This window comes from Erinaceus europaeus, chromosome 3, assembly GCF_950295315.1.
Source record: "Erinaceus europaeus chromosome 3, mEriEur2.1, whole genome shotgun sequence".
Lineage (NCBI taxonomy): Eukaryota > Metazoa > Chordata > Mammalia > Eulipotyphla > Erinaceidae > Erinaceus > Erinaceus europaeus.
The window spans coordinates 59,032,129-59,057,798 of NC_080164.1; the positions used below are offsets into that span (position 1 = coordinate 59,032,129).

The 25,670-nt window shown below is 34.6% G+C and overlaps 1 protein-coding gene across 2 annotated transcripts in view; it reads left to right on the top strand.

The window, feature by feature from the left end:
• Positions 1-25,670, top strand: part of FANCL (FA complementation group L) — a 62,611-nt gene that overhangs the window by 15,758 nt on the left and 21,183 nt on the right. The window contains exons 4-7 of one of the 2 annotated variants that reach the window (XM_007533731.3): positions 4,152-4,208; positions 6,559-6,659; positions 10,225-10,321; positions 16,128-16,196. In XM_007533731.3, coding sequence (XP_007533793.2) covers positions 4,152-4,208; positions 6,559-6,659; positions 10,225-10,321; positions 16,128-16,196 — 324 coding nt within the window. The remainder of the gene's footprint in view (positions 1-4,151; positions 4,209-6,558; positions 6,660-10,224; positions 10,322-16,127; positions 16,197-25,670) is intronic. The other variant, XM_060187241.1, reaches the window with a different exon arrangement.

Below are 25,670 nucleotides of genomic sequence, written 5' to 3' on the forward strand. Positions count from 1 at the left end.
GCTCAGGAGTTGAGCTTTCTGTTGGGCCTTTATGATTTTTCTGCTGAGACAGAAAAGTGGTGGTATGAAAAAAATCCCAGGACTCATTTGGGTTTAGGATACCTGTGGCAAAGTGGGATTATAGTTCTAGATTACAATAGAAAAGGTGTGGTGGGAATAACTTAGTTTTCTATAAATATACACAGTAAGAGTAATGTAAAGCTCATACTGATGAAATATAGGGTGAATTTTGTATTTATTGAAATTTATTTACTTATTTATTTGGTGAAGCCAGTGCTTTGTACATGCATGATTTCACAAGGCTGCCTTTTCATTCAGAGAGCCAGAGAGAGAGAGAGAGAGAGAGAGAAAGAGAGAGAAAGAGAGAAAGAAAGGAAGGAAGGAAGGAAGGAAGAAAGAAAGAAAGAAAGAAAGAAAGAAAGAAAGGAAAGAAGAAGACCAAGACTTCCTCTTTTGCCATTGTCATCTCCCTTGTGGGCTTTGAACCTGGGCTATGCACATAGTCAGGCATGCTCCCTTATAGTAAACTATCTTTTTGACCTAAAATTATTTAAAAATAATATTATCACTAGAAGTTTGTACCTTTTGAGCAACTTTACTTTTTTTTTTTAACCCAGTCCTCACCTTCATTCCAGTTTAGTGATCTATTTATTTGTTCACTCATTCCTGTATAAGAGGAGAGACTGAGACACAGACCAGAAGCCACTCTGGTACATGCAATGCTGGGGAGCAAACTGAAGACCTCAAGCACGCAAGTCTAAGACTGAACCACCTCCTGGGGTGCTCAGTTTAACTGTTCTTTCATATTTAGTATAATTTTCTACATAAACATTCCTTTAAAAATTAGAGACGTGGGACCAGGCAGTGGTGCTCCTGGTAAAGTGCACACATTACAGTGCGCAAGGATCTGGGTTCAAGCCCCTGGTCCCCAACTGCAGGGGGAAGGTTTCAGGAGTGCTGAAGCAAGTCTGCAAGTGTCTCTCTTTCTCTCTGCAACACTATTTTCACCTCCCCTCATAATTTCTCTCTGTCTCTGTTCAAAATAAATAAATAAAGATTAAAAAAAAAAAAAGATTAGAGACATTAAAAACATCATCGCTGTTCCTTAAGCAATCAAAAATAGTGAAATGCCTTTTGCCGACAAAGTCAGTGCAGTGGCCCCAGAGCTAGTGTAGTGGCTAGAGTGCCACTCAGTTGACTCCTGGGCATGGCATGTGCAAGAGTGATGCTCTGGTTTGCTTCCTTTCCCCCCCCCCCTTTTCTTTTCTTTCTCTATTGTGTTTGATATATTTTTAGAAAGTAAATTTAAATAAAGTAAAACTAAATTCTTTTGATTCTTTTTTCATTTATATGAAAGTTTTGAGTTTTCCATTTTCTCTTATCTTTAAAGCAGTCACCTATGGGTACACCATGATGAGTGTACATATGACAGTGAGGAAGAAGATGGGTTCTAGCCCCCAGTCCCTACTTGCATGGAAGTAGTGAAGCATTTGAAGCATTGCTTCAGATATCTCTTTGTCTCTCTCTCTCTCTCTCTCTCTCTCCCTATTTCCCCCTACCATCTAGATTTCTCTGTTTCTATCCAATAAATAAATTAAAAAGAATTTAAAGAGAGAGGGGAAAAAAATTTACCTGTCCCTTTACACAGGAAAAAAAAAAGATGATATCCCCAAACCCATATTTACTAAAATTAGATTAAAGATGACACAAAGAAAGAACAGTAATATTCACCTGGACTTTGGAATGAAACAGAAATACAGATTACTATTGGGTTGCATATAATGTAATAAAGGACAGGGAGGATATTAAGTAATTGTGGCATCTCCTAGGAAATCTCTTGATGAGTTGGTAAAGAAAACAGTTATAGATTATTATCATCTTTATTTACAAGCTTTTTTTCAAGCTATTTAAGTAGCTAAGTAGATTTGTTTTTTCAACTTTAGTATGTAAGTAGTCACAAGAATGAAGTATGTACAACTGAGAGAAAACAGAAATAATTTAAATACCTCCTTTAAAAATTGCTGTAACTGACACAGGTGAAGTGTTTAACCAATACAGCACAGACTCTCATGCCTGATGTTCCTGGTTTGATCCCTGCCATCACAGGTTCTGCCTCCTCTGAATCACTCTCTCATATATAGTAAAATAAATCTTTAAACAAATAAATGAAAATAAAATAAAAATTGCCATACTTACAGCCTACAGTCTGTAAGTCTTTTTAAATAGTTCACTGTATTTCCTTATGATGTGAGCAACGATCAGTTATCATAGGTAACTGCTTTAAAGATGAGAGAAAATGGAAAACTCAGGAAAAACATACAAATCAAAAGAATTTAGTTTTACTTTATTTAAATTTACTTTCTAAAAAATATATCAGATGTGGACCCTGATTATTTTTTTCTTTTTAAAATATTTATTTATTTACACTTTACTCAGTACACTACCACCTGGCCCTGAGTAGTTCTCCCTCCCCTCCCCTCCCTTCTCCCCTCCCCTCTCCTCTTCTCCTCTCCCCTCCCTTCCCCTCCATTCCCTTCTCCTCCTCTCCCCTCCCTTCCCCTCCATTCCCTTCTCCTCCTCTCCCCTCCCTTCCCCTCCATTCCCTTCTCCTCCCCTCCCCCTCCCTTCCCCTCCCCTCCCTTTCCCTTCTCCTCCCTTTCCCCTCCCCCCTCCCTTTCCTTCCCCTCCTCTCCCTTCCCCTCTTCTCTCCTCCTCCATTCTCATTCACCTTCCTTCTTTCTTTCCTTTTTTTTTTTAAATTTTTTAAATTATAGGTGAGAGATAGGTAGAAATAAGAGAGAGATAACCTGTAGCACTACTCCACCACTTGTGAAGCTTTCCAGTCTCTGCAGTGTTTCTGTGGTAGTTATAGGACTAAAGAAATTCTAGAAAATGAAACCATAATTCCTAAATAGTATTCCACTTTAAATGATGTTTTCTTTCTTTTTAAATTTTTTTTTTTTTTTAGTATTTTTAAGTATAATGCTTCTACCTACTGAAAGATTGAGTCTTTTTTACTTAATTTGGATTAGTTATGAAAGGACAAAAGTAACAATTATAGGTGCTATTTAAGAAAAAAAATTAGATTTTTGACTAGTTATTAATTCACTGCTCTTACTGGTTTTTAAAAATCATATAGATTTATCTGATAATTTTATTAGTGACTTAATATTGTTTTACAAAATTACAAGATAACAGGGGTACAATTCCATATGGTCCCCATCCCTCCATTGGAAAATGCAGTGGTTCTCCCAAGGTCACAGATATGGGTTGGTGTGTTGTTTCTGTAACTGACTGACTGTCTATCTTTTGCCCACTTTTTCTGTGATACTGCCTTCTTTTCTAAGTCACACCTACACCTATTACTATTTCGGAATGTCTTTTTTTTTCATCTTCTCTCTCTGGGTCCTGATGGAATTGGGTTTCAGGGCCATTTAGTGATCTTCCCATCACATTTCTTTTTTATTTTTAAAAAATATTATTTGTTTATTTATTACTGGATAGAGACAGAGAGAAATTGAGGAGAGAGGGAGCTAGAGAGGGAAAGAGACAGAGAGAGACACTTATAGCCCTGCTTCACTACTCGTGAAGCTTTCCTCCTGCAGGTGGGGCCCTAACATTTCTTGCTCTCTGGGAGTATAGATCACAATTCTTTCTTGGAGTGCAGAAGGTGGGAATTCTGGCTTCTGTAATTGCTTTTCTGCTGGACATGGGCTGTGGTCTCTTTTATTCTCTTTCATTCAAGTTTAGCCATACCCCCAGATTTGTCTGATTTTTTTTTTTACGTTATGCTCCTCTTTCTACTCCTGATCAGGCTCATGCCACCTTATAAAATAGTAATGTAGTTCGTTTGATTTGCTAAAGTGGTAGTAAATAGAGTTGAACACACAAAGGAGTGTGTGAAGTTACAAGTCACATTCCTGCACTTTAGTATATCTTAGCAAATTCTACTGGAGAGCTTTAATTACTTTTTCCAAAATGAAATTGGTAGGAATAGTGTTCAGAGAGATTGATGCTTCAGTTCTTACACTTTTAAGATGTTACAGCTAATATTTTTGATGTACTCATAGGTACCTGTATTTCATTTCAATTCCTGTACATGCATGTTCACTGTCCAAATAAAATTAATGGGAAATACTGTTTTAACCTAGAGAATGCAGCACTCTCCTGATCTAATGAGCTTTATGATGGAGTTAAAAGTGATTTTGGTAAGAATTTGTTTTCTAACACCATTACTCTATTCTATATGTCTTGACTATTTCTGTAGTATTTAAAACTTATTGACTGGGAGTAGATGGTGGTGCACCAGGCTAAGTGCTCACATTACAGTGCACAAGGACCCAGGTTCAAGCCCCTGGTACCCACCTGCAGGGGGAAAGTTTCACAAGTGGTAAAGCAGAGATGTAGGTGTCTCTCTCTCTCCCTCCCTCTCTATACCCCCTCCCCTCTCAATTTCTCTCTATCTCTATCCAATAATAAGTAGGTAAATAAATAAAAGAAAAAAATTATTGACTTGTTTTTTAATGCTTTCTTTTACTGTGTGTATAAAGGTGGACAGTGCTTTCCTTGAGCTTCCTGAGGAACAGTTGTGTATTGAGACCAGCTCGCTTCTGTCATAAACTAGGCATGCTTGACACTAGTCTTGGGCAGGAGATAAAGACAAAAAACTTACTTCAGGTCTAGATCCTCACTCACAGTAAAGAGTGTGTTGTAATTAAACATCTAAGGATAGATTAGATAGTTACATTTAAAGTTATAACGCCATGTTTGAACTATCTTGTATTCACCTGCAGAGTTCTGAAAAATTTGTTACTCTTCATATAGTTAGAAAGAGGAGAAGAGACAGCAGAGCACCAGAACTTTTTCTGATTAAATGTGTCATTGTGGGTGTCTCCCTGGTGGTGCTGTGGAGGCTCCAACGTGAAAATAACTTTTAAAGTTAAATTTTTGATTTAATAATTTTCAAGCTCTAAAAGGGCTGTCAGAATTGATTGTATAACTCAGACTATTAGTTCTAAGTGGGTACAGCTCTCTTGACAATTTAAATTTGAAGAAACTTTTATGAGTTTAAAATTACAACTATTGAAAGTGATCTCTGATTCCACAATACCCTATTACATTTGTTATTAAATTGTTAAATAAAGATGACATATTTTTATTATTAAGTGAGTTTATTTGTGTGACTAAGGAATTTTTGTTCATGATAGTATATAAATAATATTCCTATGAATATCTCACTCTAGGCAATGTTTTGCTTTTTTTCTTTTCTTTAATTAATGTAAAAAGGGAGCTAGAATGAGCAAACCAGCGTATCACTATGGCAAATGCTATGCTAGGGCTTGTTTGAGAAAAGTCCAACACGTTTCTCTACTGTGCTAGTTCTTGGGCCACTCTTGAGCTTTTTATTGAAATGTCCATGCCTGTAAACATATACACAGGGGTGGAGACATTGCAAAATTTTGAGCTGAGGCCTTTAAAATTTTTTAAATTTGTTTTTCTTACCTTTTTTCTATGTCTGTAGGCATGATAGTCCAGGAGAATGTTAAAATTTTAAGTTCTGTTTGTGGTATGATAGTTGATATTTTTGCATGACATTTAGTACAACCTTTTAACTCTCTCTTTTTTTCTTTATTACAGGGGAATGAATCAATTGGGTTTTCTTTCTTTCTTCTCATATTTTTTTACTTTATTACAGGAGAATGGATCAATTGGGTTTTCTTTCTTCTCATTTTTTTTTTTTTACTTTATTACAGGAGAATGAATCAATTGGGTTTTCTTTCTTTTTTTTAATTTTTGTTAATATTTATTTACTTATTCCCTTTTGTTGCCCTTGTTTTTTTTTATTGTTGTAGTTATTGTTGTTATTATTGATGTTGTTGTTGTTGGATAGGACAGAGAGAAATGGAGAGCGTGGGGGGGGAAGACAGAGGGGGGGAGAGAAAGATAGACACCTGCAGACCTGCTTCACTGCTTGTGAAGTGATTCCCCTGCAGGTGGGGAGCTGGGGACTCAAACTGGGATCCTTTCGCTGGTGCTTGTGCTTTGCACTACCTGCGCTTAACCCACTGCACTACCGCCTGATTCCCCCTCCCTTTCTTTTTTCCTTCCTGCTTTCCTTCCTTCCTCCCTCCCTCCCTTCCTTCCTTCCTTCCTTTCTTCCTTTCCTTTTTGCCTCCAGTTGCTGGGGCTCAGTGCAGGCACTACAAATCCACCACCTCTGGCAGCTTTTTTTTTTTTTTCCGTTTTCATTCGATAGGACAGAGAGAAATTGAGAGGAGTGGGGAGATAAAGATAGACACCTGCAGACCTGCTTCACCACTCATGAAATGTCCCCACTGCAGGTGCGGTGAGGGAGCTTGAACCTGGGTCCTTGGACGTAGCCTTGTGCATAGTATATGTGCCTTTAACCTGGTGGGCCACCGCCCTGCCCCTTCAGTTGGGTTTTCTATAAAACTATTGAATATTTACACACAGCTTATTAGATTTTGTTTGTAATTGGATTCTAACAACTTACTCTCTAGTATTCCTCATCTGATTCAGGATTTTTCTGTTAAACAGGAAGCAGCTTTGAAGAAGAAACAAGATTTGTATGCATTACCTCCTCCTCCTCAGTTCTACTCCAGTGTTATTGAAGAGATAGATGCCCTTGGGTGGGATAAGTATGTCTATTTTAAAGTATATTTTAGAAATATCGTATTTTATACATTTTAGTTTAATATATTTGATGCTTCAGCAATTTGTTTTTCACCTGTTTTTAGTTAAAGTGTATCTGTTGTAATTAGAGTTCTGATCCTTACTGGGACTATAAATTAAGTAGATGTCAGAACCCAGGAGATAGCAGTGGTAGTGCAACAGACTTTCACTCCTAAGACTACAAACTAGGCCCTGAGTTCAGTCTCAGGGACCAACATAAGCCAATGCTAAACAGTACCAGGTTAAAATTAAATAATTTTTATTTGAATTTCCTCTCATGAAACTTTTTTTTTTGTGGCTTGTTGACTTTCCTTTTTTTTTGGAGGGGGTGGGGGGGGGCTGTTGTCATTGAGATTTCACTGCTTTAGGCCAACTTTTTTCAGAGAGAAAGAGAAACAGACCGAGGAGGAAAGATTCCACAGCACTGAAAACTCCTCCACTGTGGTAGGGGCTGAGCTGGAATTTGGGTCCTGGGTCCACAGGTGCACTATCCAAGTGAGCTCTTTTGCCAGCTGACCCACTTTCCCTCTCTCCTTTTCTCTTTCTCACTCTCCGCACTAAGCTTCTCTGGTAATTAAGTACTAATATCCTTTTCAAAAAATAAAAACATAAGTCATGTTTAGTAAAATTTTTAGATAATGCAAGTAGATTTATAAAGAAATGTAGTAGATGACAAATAGAGTGAAATGCTAACATATGTTTTATCTTTAGAGCTTGTATTTGTGTTTGGATATATTTCTTATATTTATGCTCTGAATGTTACAGAAAGATGATAATATATGATTGCAAACAGAAAACTAAGACTTTTACTTTTCTCATAGATGTTTAGTAACTTTATATATGATGATGAGTAATAATATAAAATATAAATAGTACTAGTTTAGTGATTTAGTTGTTTTATTTCTGTTATCCACATTTATAACAATTCTTCATGACATAAACTATCTATCTAGGACTTTATAATTAAAAACAGTGTCCTGGCAAGAAGATAGAACAGTGCTTATGCAAGTCTTTCATGTTTGAGTATGGGTGATCCCTGGCTCTTCAGTTCCTGCACCCCATAAGCTGAACAGTAAAGCTTCGCTAGAGGTCAACAGTGTTCTGTTCTCGCTTTCATTTTTTTTTTTTTTTTTTTTACATTTCCTAACCCCAGTCCTAGTCTATAGTAATTTAATTTTTGACTACAAATACATTTTTCATTGAAAAACTTACGAGAACAATTAGAACTTTACCATAGCTGTATTGAGTATAGCAGTTTAAAATCTCCTCTTGCTCTTTTATTTTCTTACATTTGATGTTTTTCCTTAATTTCTGCTAGTATATAAGTCATACCATCTATTACATAGCTTTTTTTTTTTCTTTTCCCTTCATAAAGTGTTTCCTTTTCAGAGTCTTCTTTATCTTACCTGGTTGGTTATCCTTATAACCACTTTTCAGTGTTTCAAAATTAGTGGAAGATTTACTTTATTGATGTTACTCCTTTATTATTATTATTTTTTTAATATTTATTTTATTTATTTATTCCCTTTTGTTGCCCTTGTTGTTTTATTGTTGTAGTTATTATTGTTGTTGTCGTTGTTGGATAGGACAGAGAGAAATGGAGAGAGGAGGGGAAGACAGAGAGGAGGAGAGAAAGATAGACACCTGCAGACCTGCTTCACCACCTGTGAAGCGACTCCCCTGCAGGTGGGGAGCCGGGGTTCGAACCGGGATCCTTATGCCGGTCCTTGTGCTTTGCGCCACCTGCGCTTAACCTGCTGCGCTACAGCCCGACTCCCTATTATTATTTTATAATTGTCGGCTTATTATTTTTTAAGTTCCTTTAAAAAAAAAAGAGTGAGTAGAGAGCATATAAATGCCTGAACTCATTTCAACTTGAAATGACCTTTCTTCCGAGATCAGACGAGATCGGGCGTGTTCAGGGTGGTATGGCCGTAGACTGAAATGATCTTTCTAAAGTCAGTTGCTCATTTATTTGAATCTTAGAGACATACTGATACCATAAGATAGTGCCTTATAATCTGGATTTTGGTTGGGAGATGTGAATTGGAGATGTTTTTAGAGAAAAATAAAAAAATAATAATGATTTTCTTTATTAATAATTTATGTAGGTAATATTCTTTAAAATTTTATTTTCATGTTTTCTAATAGTAGACATTTTATAGTTTTTATGATAAAACTTTTTATGGGAGCCAGGCTGTAGCGCAGCGGGTTAAGCGCACATGGTGCAAAGCGCAAGGACCGGAGTAAGGATCCCGGTTCAAGCCCCCGGCTCCCCACCTGCAGGGGAGTCGCTTCACAGGTGGTGAAGCAGGTCTGCTGGTGTCTATCTTTCTCTCTCCCTCTCTGTCTTCCCCTCCTCTCTCCATTTCTCTCTGTCCTGTCCAACAACGACGACATCAATAATAACTACAACAATAAAGCAACAAAGACAACAAAAGGGAATAAAAAAAAACCTGTTTTTACTTTTTCACTATTTTTGAGGATATATCTACTTCAGATTTAGATATATATATATTTTAATTTTTTTTTTTTTTTACAAATAACATTCCACTACTTCTTTGTCCATTGTTACACTTGGCTGGTGACTAAACAACGTATATGTATAGTATTGTTAAAAAAATTGTTTCCTAGCTTAGAAAGCTAATGTTAGGTTACTGATTTCTAATACATTTTATTATTAGTCTGGATAATAAACTGAACAATACTCTCAGGTTATTTTTATCGTTACAAGAGAATAGTAAAAAGTGTCACAAATATCCGCATGCCCAGGTAAATATACTGCCAACTTTGAAGCTTTTGAGTGGAGCTTATGCCACTCGAGGGACCATATTTTTTATAGAATGATATATTTCAGAATGTACTGGTTTCCATTGTAGAAATGCATGCATTTAGAGCAACTTAAAGCCAAAACATTTTTGCTTTTGCTGTATGTTTAAAATATTAGTCATCTGGAATGTACGTCCAGGTCAGGTGTCAAAAGCTATATATTGCACAATAAGAAAATTTATTGTTAGGAGACCAGGCTGTACTTGTGTTTATATAGCATTTTCCTTCGGATCAATTTAAGTATATGAACTAATAACCATATTTTTGTACAGTAACATTGATAACTAAAGAGTTCATTGAGACAAAAACAAGTAAAGGAAGCATACAAGTCTTATACTGTATCATACTACAGAAATGGATCACAATTTGACAGGAAGTCTAATGTGTACATAAGTAGAGGCTGACAGGAACATGCTGTGTTGTGCCAAAGGTTCTAGTGATGGAAAACTGAAACACAGTGCTCACTGACCACAGCATGAGCCTTGACACACATTGTAAATAATACAAAGATCTATGACTGCATTAAGCACTACACTGGTGTTTTAACGACAGTAAATCTATAGCCTCATAAAGGGCTGGCATATAGAAAGTCCTCTGATTAATTTTTGTAATGGATTAATAGGAAATAGCAAGTGTTTTCATTTTGATTTCCATCCTCTACTAATTTCTCCCTCCTCCTTCGCATCGCCCTCTTCTCACCAGACTTGATTTTGTGGATACTTGTTTCAGTACCATCAAGTTAAAAGCTGAAGATGCTTCTGGTAGAGAGCATCTAATCACTCTCAAGTTGAAATCAAAGGTATGTGCATTGTTAAGTTGCTATTGTGATTAGGAAATATTTGTGAAATAAACTTGGGACTCTTTCAATGTAAAGTCCTATTCATTCCTAAATATATATGGTGCTTAGAAAAATTTATTTTGAAAGTAGCAAGGAATTTATTCACCCAGCTTTTAAAAGCTTTGATGTAATTTCATGTCACTGTTTTAGCTCACATTTTGTTTCCATTCAGATTTAATGTAAATATGAACATCATAATGAAATATTATAAAAACACTCAACATCCTAAAATGTGCCATAATGTTATTTTTGTAACATTCTGTGTAAACAAGAATTGGAAGTTTCTACTATCACAAGATAACTTTTACTGAAAAAGTTTGTTACCTTTTAACACTCACTATTAATTACCTTGTAATTCTTTGTTTCCCCTCCCCTAAGTCCCTTTTCTGATACAAATACATGCATATTCATACTTTTTAACTACTTGTTTCATCTGATTTTTTTAACTTTTGTATTCTAAGAATTTTCAAATTCTCTACTTATAGAGGCTTTATATATTAGTGACGTATAACTACTCACTAATTCTATTGGCACAACATGTAGATTTTAATCGTAATGTTTAGTTCTGTCTTTTGAGTTTTGAGAATTAAATAATATAAGCAAATTCAGTATATTAATCATTAACTTAATAATCCCTAGGGAAATGTTAGAATTTAAAGACAATGAAGACATCTAACTTTTTATTGTTCCTAGAAGTCATCAATCAATTCTATTTCAGAAGATTGTAGTGATGAAAAGATCAATTGTGTTTGTCCTTTTTAAAAATGTGCCTGGCATTTAAGCTTTCCACAAGAGAAAATTAATATATAAAGGAATACTGGTTGACACAGAAAAGTTGCTGTCTTATAGTGCCTCTAGATCAGACAAGTTGAGAAATGACTCTCTTTTTCTCACAGAGTGTTTAAGCATAATTTTAAGATTCACATGATAAGTTTTGAAAAAAATAAGGTGATAGAAATATTTTTTCATAAAGTAAGTTATATAGATATTTTTGTTAAAATGAAAAAAAGTATGTTTAATATTTAAAGGTGAGTTTGTTTTAAAATTAGATAATAGATTTCTATCCCTCCAGAGGTCATATACTGCCCATGGCAAGGATTCTGTTATTTTCTTCAAAGCTTTGTTTGTATTTGTACATTGATAAAAGTTGCTTTACTTCTATAAAATGAAAAATGATAATTAAAATAATTCCAGTCTTTATTATTTTACTAGTCTAAATTTTATAAAATGTTCTACTTAATGAGGAGATAATGCATTAAGTGTACACTCACAGCTAACCTTTTATTATTAATTTCAGTTAAAGACATTACTGATAGTACTGAAAGTGTGGATGTAGTCATAAATAGAGTCCATATGTCTCCTTTTTCTTTCTTCAAGATAGGTATTTTTCTGGAGGATATTTTCAAGTGTCAGCTTTTGCTGCACCAATAGCTGTGAAACACTACTATGGAGACCTTGGTGAGACAGAAGAGATAGTTTTACTTGAGTTAGGAAGAAGAAAAAAAAAAAAAACTAAAGGGATTAGAATACAGCAACCCTTAGATTGCTATGGCTTTTTAGAGCATTCAGTTGTCTATTTAATTCAGTTTTCATAGATATGAAAATTGTCTTTTTGTGTTAGTAATTTCAGTGATTGCTGAAACTATACTAAGATTAATGAAAAATTTGAATCCAAGTGAATTTTAAGGATCAAGCTGATTTTTTTTAAAGCAAGCTTTAAAGCAGCCTTATTTTCATAAACAAAATTTATGTGATGTTTTTGAAACGTAAAGAAATAAAAAATTTTCTCTTGAAAAAAATTCTCTAAATTCTGTCACTGTCTACAAAAGCCTACAAACACCATCAGTTTTTACTAGGCACTCATGTTAAAATAAATATATAAATCCAACAAAAGAGATGTTTGTTAAATAGGGAACTCAGTAAGCAAAATGGTTGAACTTATGTGATATTTGCAGTGCATCCTTAACTGTACAGATGATATTACTTATTTTAAGAAGTAGCTCAGGATGTTCAACTTTGGCTGAAATATTAAATTTTAAAAAAACACATAAAAGCAGACATGACTGGGAGGTACATAGTGGCTATAGTGTGGGGCATAAAAGCAGTTCTTGAGTTCTATTTCTGGAATTGCATGTGCCAGAAGGATGCACTAGTTCTATTATTAATAATAAAAAAATATCATTTAGAAAAAGTGAAAAGGAAGGTCACAGATATGTGCCATCAGTTTGACACTCTGTCTGCTGACCAGTTTTGCAATCTGCTGCAATTTGTATGTATTCACTGAGCAAAAACTTACTCCTTAGATGGCCCACTCAAACAGGTTAACTTTTTCTTAAAACAGTGTATCCTAGAGTCTAAAGAAAATGTGTGGAACAAATACTTAATATTATGAAATAGTTGTATAAAACTGTAGCTAATGATTTGATTGAATTGTTTCAAATGATATTCAAAAAGCATTTTAATTAAAGATAACTACTATACTTGTCTTTCAGTATTTTGTGTAGCTTTTGTTATTCATATCAGTCATGCTTTCTTCCCTTTTTTTCTTCCTTTTTTCTCTTCCTTTCTTCCAGATTGGATAGATACAGAGAGAAATTGAGAGGGGAGGAGGAGATAGAGAGAGGGAGAGAGGCAGAGAGACAACTGTAACCCTGCTTCACCACTGGTGAAGCTTTCTTCCTCTGTTGGGGACCAGGGGCTACACTGTAAGGTGAGTGCTTAACCAGGTGTGCCACCATCTGGCCCCTCAGTAATATTTCTTAAGTTAGACATTTGACGGTTTTAGTGTTTTCTTATACCTATAGAATTTAATGTTAAAACTATTAAACTTAATTTTGATTAAGTTATGATGTCACATGTAAATTAGCGCTATAGTACATATGATTGACAATGAGTGGTATAGGATGCTTCTTCCTACTTCATATCAAGTCATCCAGGTGTATATAAGTTTGTGCTGTATACATTTTACACAGTTGTATAAAGTTTATTATATAAATAAAATCGACCTTAAGTATGAGCATCATCTCTGTTCAAGTCACTTAACAATTATAGACTAAAGCTCTCATTTTATTACATAAAACATATTTGTTTGACTATATATTTTTAATATTTATTTACTTTCCCTTTTTTGCCCTTTTTTATTGTTGTAGTTATTGTTGTTACTGATGTCGTCATTATTGGATAGGACAGAGAGAAATGGAGAGAGGAGGGGAAGACAGAGAGGGGGACAGAAAGATAGACACCTGCAGATCTGCTTCACCGCCTGTGAAGCGACCCCCCTGCAGTTGGGGAGCCGGGGCTCAAACTGGGATACTTACGCTGGTCCTTGTGCTTTGTGCCAAGTGTGCTTAACCTGTTGCACTACTGCCCGACTCCCTACATAAAACATATTTGAAAGCTGTCATAGTCTCAAAAACTATATGGAGAACTCATTTATGCATGTGGGAATCATATTTACTATCTATTTTATAACCGTTTCTGGGTAAGTCCTATTTTGAGTGTAGGATTGTATTATGAGCTGTATGTTCTTACTGACTTAAAAAGCTGTGAATACTGAACCTGGTTTATCCACTTAAATCACAAAATATTATTAACTTTATACTATTAGATTATGACATGTATATGTTAGAAAGTTGATATTATTCACTGTCAGCAATGACATTATTAGGAGTAAGTAGAAGCAACTCAAAGTAAGCTAAAAGTCCATTTTGATACAAGTACACATTATTTTAAGTACTCAACATTTTAGAGGGAAAGAGGTTTTATACAGTTAGTTGCTTCTAGTCACTTATATAGTAAACAGAATTTGAATGACGTATTCAAGATCACAGAAGTTAGTTAGCAAATCTGGAGTCAGAGAAAGCTGAGCTCTCTGCCTGGATATGCTTCAGGATAATGACATGGCTTATAAAAAACAGTGTACAAATGGTTTTTCCAGTGATTACAACTATATTCTGATGTGTACACTATCTGGCATTTTGAATTGTCTGAAATTAAGCTCTCTTCTTCATCTCAGTCTGACCCTTTAATTTTTTCAAAATTAAGTCTTGTAATATTTTTATGCAATTTGTTGTATATTTGCCTTTGTATTACCAGTTCTACTCAGCCAGACACCATTATTGAAACTGTATATTGGTAATGTTTGTTTTTAGTTAATGAATCAATATATCTAAATGCTAATTCATCTCATTGCATTGGCTCAAAATGTTTGATGTTAAATATTATAGTGAGGGAGTCGGGCTGTAGTGCAGCAGGTTAAGCGCAGGTGGCACAAAGCACAAGGACCGGCATAAGGATCCCGGTTCAAACCCCGGCTCCCCACCTGCAGGGGAGTCGCTTCACAGGCGGTGAAGCAGATCTGCAGGTGTCTATCTTTCTCTCCTCCTCTCTGTCTTCCCCTCCTCTCTCCATTTCTCTCTGTCCTATCCAACAACGACAACAACAATAATAACTACAACAATAAAACAACAAAGGACAACAAAAGGGAATAAATAAATAAAATAAATATTAAAAAAATATATTATAGTGATACCTTTCCCCCCACTTCTTATTTAGTCGGGGCAGTGAGAAATAAGACAGAAGAAGTTGCAAGTCTAAAACTTATGTTAAAAAAAAACAACTTACATTAAACATTTAACATTTGGTTTAGTGTTAGGAAGAAGTTTTCCTATAATTGGCTTTTTAATGGAAAGAAATGAGTGGTTTTTATTGCATGTGACTTTGAGGAATTCAGAATTGGATTTTAAGAAATCATGTACTATATAGATTTCTACATTTATTTGTACAACATTGACTTAGAAAGAAAACTACCTTTTGTCTTTTAAATTTGATTGTCCTTATGACTATCATTTTTTGTATACAGCTTTTGAAGAATTAATTTTCTGTTTCTCAACTGTGAAAAATACTTTTCTTGTTTAAAATTTTTTTTATTCTTTAATATCCTAGAAGTCATTTCATCATTTCTTTTTGTGTTTTTGCTAAAAATAATTGCTTTAATCTGCAAAATGCCCTTCATAATTGATAGTGATTTTTGTCAATTTCTTGATTGCTTTAATAAATACTATCTCTAAGTAGTGACTGAGACTATTGAGAATATATTTTAGGCTGAAAGGAAATTAAAGATCAGTCAGTTTGATATTTAAAGATAAACTGTAAACTGAGGGGGGCCGGGTGGTAGCGCAGCCGTTGCAAAGCGCAAGGACCAGAAGGAGGATCCCTGTTCCAACCCCCGGCTTCCCAACTGCAGGGGGGTCGCTTCACAGGTGGTGAAGCAGGTATGCAGGTGTCTGTCTTTATCTCTCGCTGTCTTCCCCTCCTCTCTCCATTTCTTCTGTCCTGTCCAACATCGACGACAACAATAATAGTAACTGCAACACCGATAAACAACAAGGGCAACAAAAGGGAACAGTGGATTCGTAGTGCAGGCACCGAGCCCCAGCAATAAGCCTGGAGACAAAAAAAAAAGATAAACTGAGATTCCACTATGGCTCACCCCTCCAGTTACATTAACAGCTTACCTGACACTGACTTAATTCATTCCTTTTTACTTAAAAAATGATTGCTTTGACACAGTGGGTCACCAAAACTTTCTAACTCCTGAGGATAACTAGACTATTAATCAACTCTTGACATCTCTATAATAGTGGAGTTAAAACATTTATATATAATACTTTGCATTTACAATAGTTTTTCTAGTGTATTTAATTTTTTTTAAGTTGCCACCACATTGAAGCAAAAACTTACTAATTTATATGTGTGTGTTTAATAGTACCCTGCAGAATCACCGGATTGTTCTGTGGATTTTCCTGTACCATTTTCAGTTTCCTGGACACCACAGGTAAATTCTTAAGTATATTTTAAGTGGCCAAAAATTATATTGCTTTGGCCATTATTAGTTATACAGTAACTTCTCTTTTTGTTATTTTTACTGAATAGCAAGCCTTCTAGAGTTTTTCTACTTTTGCCCCTTTCTTTCTGCCCATGTATCACACTCCCTATACACACACCATCTAGCTTCTAGATACTTATTCTTCATTTGAAATAAACACAAAGAAACCATTTTTGACACAAAGTTTGTTATAAACTTGAATCCTGTAGAACTCTATATAAAGCACAAAGCAGTACAGGCCAAAACTCGGTGAATGACCTTTTTTTTAAAAAAAAAATTCACCACTCGAAAAACTTTTTTCCTGCAGGTTGGGACCAGGGGCTCAAACCTGGGTCCTTGCACATTGTAACATGTGCTCAACCAGGTGCACCACCACCAACCCCCCCCCCTTAAAAAAATAGAGACAGGCAGAGAGAGCAAGTAAAAGAGACTACCTTACTAAAGCTTCCTTCATTACAGTGGGGGTCAGGTTTAAACCTGGAATGTGCACATGACAAAGCCACACACTATCCAAGTGAGTTATTTTGCTGGCCCTTGAAATTTTTAGTTATACTAGAACTTTTAACATAATGATATAATCTCAAAATCTCAGAATGAGATGATGTAATCTCAGAATCTTTTTCAGAAAATAGATTTTTTTCTGCAAGTGTTGAATCTTGCCATTTCTACTCAAATTTTGTGTTAAAAGTACTTGTCCTTGAATTTAGACTATGTGCTTTTGCATGTTCTCTGACGTATTCAAGCACTGAGTAAAAAATATAGAGATTGGGGGCCAGGTGGTGCTGCACCTGGTTGAACGCATATATTAGAATGCTCAAGGACCTGGATTGGAGTCCCCAGTCCCCACCTGCAGGGGGAAAGCTTTGCCAATGGTGAAGCAGGGCTGCATGTGTCTCTCTGTCTCTCTCCCCCTCTGTCTCCCTCTACTCTTTCCATTTCTGGCTGTCTCTATTCAACAAATAAAGATAATAAAAATTTAAAAAGTTATAAAGTAAAATTCAAAAAAAGAATATAGAGATTGTTCTTCCTGTTATATTTATTCATATTTTATGGTTATCAACTATGATAAATATACTTAGCAGTGCACTGTAAACTGTATATTATGTAATTGTAATGTGGTATGATTTTCAGTAGTCATCACTCACATTTGATTATGTTAACAAAAAGTGATAGGCGTTGTCCTTTGAACAGGCAAACTGTGAAAGTTGATGAGAATATTTCTTATACAAAGAGAAAAAAAATGCTCCTGTGATTTTTCACAAATATTCTTTAAATAGAGGATATTCATATGTTAATAAATATTTTTTCTCACTTTCTTCTTTAAAAACAAAACTTCCATTTATAAATTCTCTTCAAGTGAGAAGGACTATGGAATGATCTCACACATAGATGGCACCTAAAAAACTAAAGCAAGGGAGATTAATGAACTATGAGTTGGGGACCCAGGGCCCTAATTGTGGAGATGGCCTAATTGTGAGATGGCCACTTGTGGTAGGTGTGCTGATAACCTCTCTTAGGGAGAAGTGGAACTGTAACCCTGTGATGACAGTTTGTATGCCAGCCTTTCCTCAATAAAGAGATAAATATATATTCTCTCTTACTAATGGAAATCAAAAGCACATGGTAAAAATATAGGAGAGGAAAAGCCCAGCTATTTGTTTTTGTATTCTGTTATATATTATGAATATATAAGGACTACTATGCTGATTTTTTAAAAATTGGAATTACATATCAATTAAACCTTTTGTTTATTTAAATATACATTTTCTATTTTGTACTATGATCTTTATCTTTGTTTTATATAAAATTGTGGGATAACATTTTATGTAGATTGCTCTACTCTTTGCTTTTGACTTTAGTTATCAAAGTATGAAAATATATTTTTTATTTTGTTCTGTGTTTTTAACATAAATAACCATATGAGTTTAACCTAATCCATTAAAATCCTGCATTTCTACAAAAGTAGTGTTTAGCACTCTCATTATTCTGCCATTTAGAAAATTATTTTGTGACATTACTGCACTGGAAAAATTTTTTAAAGTGATTTCATTCAACTTCTTTTTACCTCTACTTAACTCTAACTCAGTGCCATGTACATATTAATATGGAGTGAATATTTATAACAACAATTGAAATTCAAGTTTTTTTTCTTTGTACTAGCTTCAATAAAGCAGAATTAGTGGCAACTGACTTAAAACATTTTTAAATTACAGACTATACCAAAATTCTAAGCAAGATACAGACAAAAGTTTGGATACCTTCTTACAACTCAGATTTGATAATGTCAATAATTGGGCTAGCTTTGCTTCACATGAATCTCTCATTCTCTTACTTTTTTGTTAAGATTGACCAGGACTTCCCCTCCTCTTTATCCTCAGTCCTGTCTTCATTCTTTTCCTCATACTTTTCCTTCCTAGAGTTAACCACTTCCCTAAAATATAAAATTTCCTATTCATGTATATTTTTGCTACGTTTGTGTATGCCATATTTAATTTATAAAGCATTTGTTGATAGTATTTTAATTAGAAGCATATAAGCTGGGGCCTTTTTTTTTTTTTTAGGGCTGGTATTTTGATCTAATTCCTTTTTTTAAAATTTCTTTTTCTTTTTTTTTATACAGTTCTTGCCTTTAAAAAAATTAGCTTCCAACATAAAAAGATCCTATTACCTCTTTCTCTTAAAAAAAAATAGACAATTTAGGAATCTGTTGATATGTTGATTTTTTAATCATACCTATTGACATATTGATTATCCCTGCATTTTTTTTTTGTTTTTTTCTTTTTACTGTGGGAAAGTAATGATTTATTAGACACTGACCACAGAGAAATGAGAGGGTGTACCTATGTGTTTATGCCATATTCTATACAATTTGCAGTCTGATTTTTTAAAAGTAATAAACATTACCCTAAGATTTATGAATGTCTAGTAAATTTCAAATGTCTTGTGCTATTATATTATGTGAATCCATATGTTCATGTGTTAACATTACCTTACACATTTATTGTACACATGCAGGAAACTTAGTGAATGTTACATCTACAAGTAAAAATGCTGCATTGTGGAACATGCACCACTTTGAGATTAGTAAACATTACCAGCTGCATTCCAAATTGGTTGTACAATTTTACTCTTCTAACACAGAACATTGGTAACTTTCATTTTATCGACTCCTTTTACTTTGACCTTAATTTTAATTAAGAACTAATAGTCATTATTAGTTGTGTTGATGATCTTTACCTATTTAAATGTTTGTAATTGTAAAGATTATATTTGTATATTTTAGATACTGATTCTTTGTTGGTTACAGGTTTAAGGGAATTATTTTCTCCCTGTATCATTTTTTTTTTTTACCTCATAGTTATATGTTGTTGGTTAGAATTTTAACCAAGGGTACAGTTATCAATCTTTTGTAATTTCTTTCTTTGTGTCTTGAAAAAGAAAATTTTCCATATCTTATTTTGAAAAGATACTGTTCTCAGACTTGGTCCAATGGTCACACTTTTTAATATGGTTATTTCAGTATTTAAGATCAGAAACTGTTTTTACATTTGCCTGTTTCATATATGCTTATAGAATTTGGCTATTTTATCTTCATGGAAGTCTGGGAGTGATTTTATAATTTTTCTGTTATACATGCTTTTAAAATTTAAAATTAAAAATACTTTTTACACATTGAATTAGAGTTTAGTATATTGTAAATATTTTACTGTTACTGATGCTACCAGTGGTATGAACTCTTGGCTATTCTAGACATACTAAAACTGTTGGCATTATTACCTTATCTTGAAAGTTAAGAAAAAAAATATATATATTATAACTGTTTTTAAAACATTTTTAAACAGTTGTAATTCTTAGGTAACATGAATGATACTCTTGTAGTCTAATTGCAAACTTATATTTAAGAATAGATTACAGATAATTGATTTTAAAAGATTCCGTGTCTACATTTATACATCTTTTTTTTTTGGATTCAGTGTTTCTGGATTTTAACTTGGAAATTCTTTATTTTCCTTTTTTTCCTGTAAAATAATAGACATGGCTTTGTGGCATCCATATTAAAAATGGGTAATTTTCCTTATGGTCCCTGTCTTCCTGCTGGGTTGATAATGTTTTGATGTATTTTTCTTTTGCTCTGATGAGAGGTCTGCTGCTGCTGCTCTGACATATTCATTTGGATGAATAATTATAACTTGCACAATGTCAAGCTGAAGATGGTAGGTTTTTGTGCGTCATGACAAGCCTAGTAGCCAGTGCAGGTGTCTCACAGCATGATCAGCAACAGCCAGTGTATTCTGGCTCAGAGGAGACATTTAGAGTAGTAAGAAATCAGCACGAAGGGCAAGGCTGCTGCTACTACTGCTGCTGTGATATGTGCCAAAGAAACACAAAGTGCTTCTCAAAGACAAGTGACTATGCATCTCCTTTCAGATTATTTACTTTGTTTACCCAGTACATTTTATTTTATTGGTTTTACCGTAGAATGTGTTTCATGACTTTGATCTCATTCTACTTAGCAAAATCACAGATACTCAAAAATGTATCTGTAGTAGTCTGCCACCTTTTTGACTTTTACAAATAGGTCAGATATGCTAATATTGTTGAGTAATAGTGCCATAGAGTGCTGTAATGTATTATTTCAAGTGCATGAAAGTAATAATTTTATGAAAACAAAATTCATTTTCTTTAGGGTATTAACCAATCCAAAATGGATCTTAAAAAAGACAGTTCTACTTTATAAATGTGCTATTTAAGTGTAGATTTGGTGAAGTATTCTTACACATGGAATCTTCAGGTTTGATATGATAGCATTAAACAGTATTATTATTGTTATTATTATCATTATCATCATCATTATTATTATTATTATTGAAATCTCATATTCTTTTGAGTGATGCCATGAATGCAAGAAGAATAAAACAAATGATAAAGCTTTTGGCTGTTAATCTGATGGTGAGTGAAGGATTTGTAATTAAAGGAAACAGTCCTATTACATAGCAGGGTGCATGATCCATTAGTTAGAGCAGGAGACTAGCAGTTGGGTATCCTAGGTTCTGTTTACAGTTCAGCCATTGACTTAATTGTGTAATTTTAGACAAGTCACATGACTGCTTGTAGCCACAGTTCATAAGTGTATGGAAATAGTGAGCATTTTTAGATGGTAAGAAAAATAATTCAGTTTAAAACAAACAATGTTAGGAGGAAAAAACACTGCCTCTACTCTAAGGATCCTTGGAGGTTCTCTGTTTGACTTAGTGGATTGTCATTCTTTCTGTTTTTTCTCTTTGCTGTCTTTGTTGGAGACCTCAAATTATGGAATTTTTGTTTCTCTTTTATTAGATGATTAAATATACCTTTGCTCTCTTGATAATTTTATTGTTGATATTTGGTATTGATAAAAAATGATCAAAGGGGTCAAAGTAAAGAGCATTTCATTATTGAGATTATGTGATATGGTAAAATAAATCTTCATTGTGACTTATTTGGATTAGTAACTTATTCATTGATTTCTTTATTTTATTTTTAAAATACCCTGATATTTTAGTGGTAAATATTAATGATGATTTCCATGATGTATATCTGGGTTTTGTATACTATTATAATGCAGTGTAACTTCAGTTTAAGAAAGGTCAGAAAACATCCTATATTGATTCTAAAAAGAGAGAAGATATAAGTAGGGAAAACTAAAAATAAATATAAAATCACCCTTAAGGTCTTAATTTACAGTTGGAGTCTCATACTGTATTTATTCCTGAACTGTGATTGTCACTTAAAAGGATAGTTCATTATTATTATTATTATTATTACTTTTTCTATTGGCACCAGAACTTCACCACCTGTGGGATTCCACTGTGGAGTTAGATGCATATGACACTGGTTTTGTACTTTTGAGCAAAGATTTATTTTTCCTTTGAACAGGGCCACAATTTTTATACTTAATGATTTTTGTTGTTATGAAAAGACTAAATATTTTCAATTTAAATATATTTTTATTAGTGATTTGCAAAATTATAAGGATTATAACAAGGATTATAATTATAATAAGGATATAATTCTACACCACTCCCACCTCCAAAGCCCCTATCTCCCTCCAAGAGTAACTACCATAGTTCTCCCCAAGTCATAGATATTAGTTGACTATATATATATATATTTTTTTTTCTTTTCAAGTTCATGTGTTTTAATTCTCTATGTTCTACTTATGAGTAAAATCAACCTGTATTTGTCCTTCACTTCTTTATGTACTGCACTAAGCATGATCACTTCCAATCCCATCCATTTAGTCCAAAAGAAAACATTATAGTTTTTTTTTTAACTTCCGAGTAGTACTTCACTAAAGTACGTTCCATGACTTTTTAAAAATTATTTATAAGACTCAAATTAGTGATTTTTATTCCATTGTTAAAGGCTCCTTCCCCAACTGAGTATTCCTCATAGGATTTTTCCCCTCCCCCCAATATTTTAAAACTCTTAGTCAGGAAAATGAAAAGGCACACACTAGTGAAGCACATGGGCCACTTGGGTAAAAATATCTGATCCCATGTGGGAGCTGACACCCATTTTTATTCACTTCTAAGGACCTACTTTCTCTTGTTTAAGTCACACTTACACCTATTACAACTTCAGGGTTTCCTTTCTTTATTTGCCTGCCTCTCAGGTAAGGGAAAAAGCACCTGACTTCCTCAGTTGTTCTCCTGTTCTCCAAAGTATCTTCATACTCAGTGATGGAGCTAAAACAAAGAATCCTAGTCACAGAGTTTTGGTTCCTGGTGGAACTGCAATTCAGAGCTCTCTTGTCATCTTCCTTTTTAACATTTCCTTCTATAGGAGAATGGACCAAAATTCTTTTTGGGGTGCAGAGGAAAGGAGTTCTGCCTTCTGTATTTGCTTCTCTGCTAGGCCTAGATATTAATGATGTTAATAAAACATTTTAGTAAAAAATATTAAAGTTTGGGGTAATGGTTGGTGGTTAAGTGCATATGTTACCATGTGCGAAGATCTAGGTTCAAGCCTCCATTCCCCCACCTGCAGGGTGGACACTTCACAAGCAGTGAAGTAGGCCTGCAGGTATTTCTTTTTCCCTATTTCCCCCTCCTCTCTCAATTTCCCTGTGTCCTATCAAATGAAATAATAAAGACAAAAAGAAAAGATGTTGATCCATACCCCTAGCTTGTTTCTGCCTTTCCCTACTGGGTAGGGCTCTAGAGAGTTGAGGTTCCAGGACAGGTTGGAGAGGCTGTCTGTCTAGGGAGGTCAGAATGGGATCGTAGTATCATCTGCTTGGTGATACTTGGTGGCTGAAATGCAGTAAGATATAAAGCAAATGAGAATAGGGACCCTAGGGTGAAAAGCTGGGATGTCTATTTTAAGTATAGCCCAGAACTTTCATAATTTTTGCTTGAGCTTGACAGCTAACATGAAGATGGACTAGAAATACTATCTGTCAGGATGGTACCAGAGTGCAGAGTAGAATTTGAAAGCCAGGTTAGGGCAGAGAGTGGCTCCCAAACTTAAGAGAAAACATATAAATATAACTGTTTACCATATCTGTCAGACTCAGGGCCCATGTATATCCATATTTGGCATAGAAGCTGGTATAATCTCCAGGCCCCTGCCACTCTAAGTGCACAGTCCATGGTCATAGCCGGGAACATGGAACATTTTAGACTGAACACATTATAGGGCCAGTCCTCAAGTGGCAGAGTAGGATGACCCAGACTCCCTTTGGCAAGTGGGGCAATCCTTACCAATATTAGTTTGTAGTGAGGGTCAGGTCCTGGAGAGACCCACAAAGGCTCTAATGATTACATTCTTTATGGAAATGGCCAGTGATGGTAAAGAGGGGGATTCATTAGAGATCAAGGCCCATACTATCTATGGAGAGGGATTCAAGGATTCCCTGACTAGGATGCCAGGTGATGAGGCAGCCTGGTATTTGGCCCAAATGGCCATCAGTAAATAAATTAGTCTCTTGCACCTTTCCAGTTTCTCTTGTCTGGCAAGCTTAAACTTCCTCTCAGTTTTTAAGACCTCGAATGTCTTTTGTTATATCCAAGCCAGTATTAAAATTACAGAGTTCAGACTTCAAATCCAGTCCAAGTTTCGCTTTGTGTTTCCCTTTCTGTTCTTATTTCTCAACTTCTGCCTATGAGTGAGATCCTATATTCATCCTTCTCTGAGATGCTTTAACAATTTGGCCCAGTTTCAGAATTTAATGTTTACAAATTTGAAATATTAATTATTTATACTTTAAAATTATACTCAGTACTAAAGTCTAGGCAGTTTAAGAACCTGAAGTATTAAATCTTATTTTTCCTGACATAGTGATTTTTAAGATTATAAGATAATAGGGATATAGTTCCACACCACTCCTACAACCCTCTAACAGTAACAACCACCAGAGTTCTTCCCACAGTCTTAGATTAGGGTTAAAATTTTTTTTCAAGTTAATGTATCAAATTCTCTATATTTCACATAAGAGTGAAACCATGAAGTCATTGTCATTCATCGCCTTAATTCACTAAGCATAGTTTTTGCCAGTTCCATCTTACTATGTCCTTAGGAAACAATATCATCATTTTTGTTTGCCAAGTTGTACTCCATTGAGTGGATGGTCCATAACTTCTTTATCCAGTTAACTATCAAAGGGCATTTAGGTTGCTTCCATATTTTAGCTATTTTAGCTATTGTAAACAACACAGCTATGAACATGGGGTTGCATATCCCTTTGAAACTGTGTTTTTATATCTTTTGGATAAATGACTAGGAGTGGAATTGCTGAATCATTAAGTATTCCATTTGTATTTGTTTAAGGATTCATCCATAGTGGATGCACCAGTTCTCATTCCCACCAGCAGTATAATATTAGAGTTCCTCTCTCTCCACATCCTCTCTAACACTTATGCCTTACTGTTTTGTTGATGAAGGCTATTCTCACAGCTGTGAGGTGTAATCTCAGTGTGGGTTTGATTTGTATCTCCCTAATGATAAGTGTAGCATTTCCTCCTATGTCTGTGATCCAGGTGTATTTATTCTTTAGTGAACTGTCTATTCATAAAAGATTAAACATATTAATCAATTAATATGCTAACTCTAGAAGTGAAGTTCTCTCAGAGTGGAAAGATCAAAGTCTTGTGCATGTGTGTGTAGATTGTGATAGGCAGACACTAACAAAGACCAGCTTGAGGTGTAAGTGTAATGTCTGTGGTTTGTTTTCTTCAACACATTTTTTTTGCCTTTATTTGTATATCTCAATGGCTTTAAAAGTCGATTTTATATACCCTGTCTCCAGGGTAATCGCTGGGGCTTGGTGCCTGTACTGTGAATCAACTGCTCCTGGAGGCCATCTTTCCCATTTTTTTTGTTATTGTTATTGCTGTTGGATAGGACAGAGAGAAATCGAGAGGAAGCAAAGACAGAGAGGGA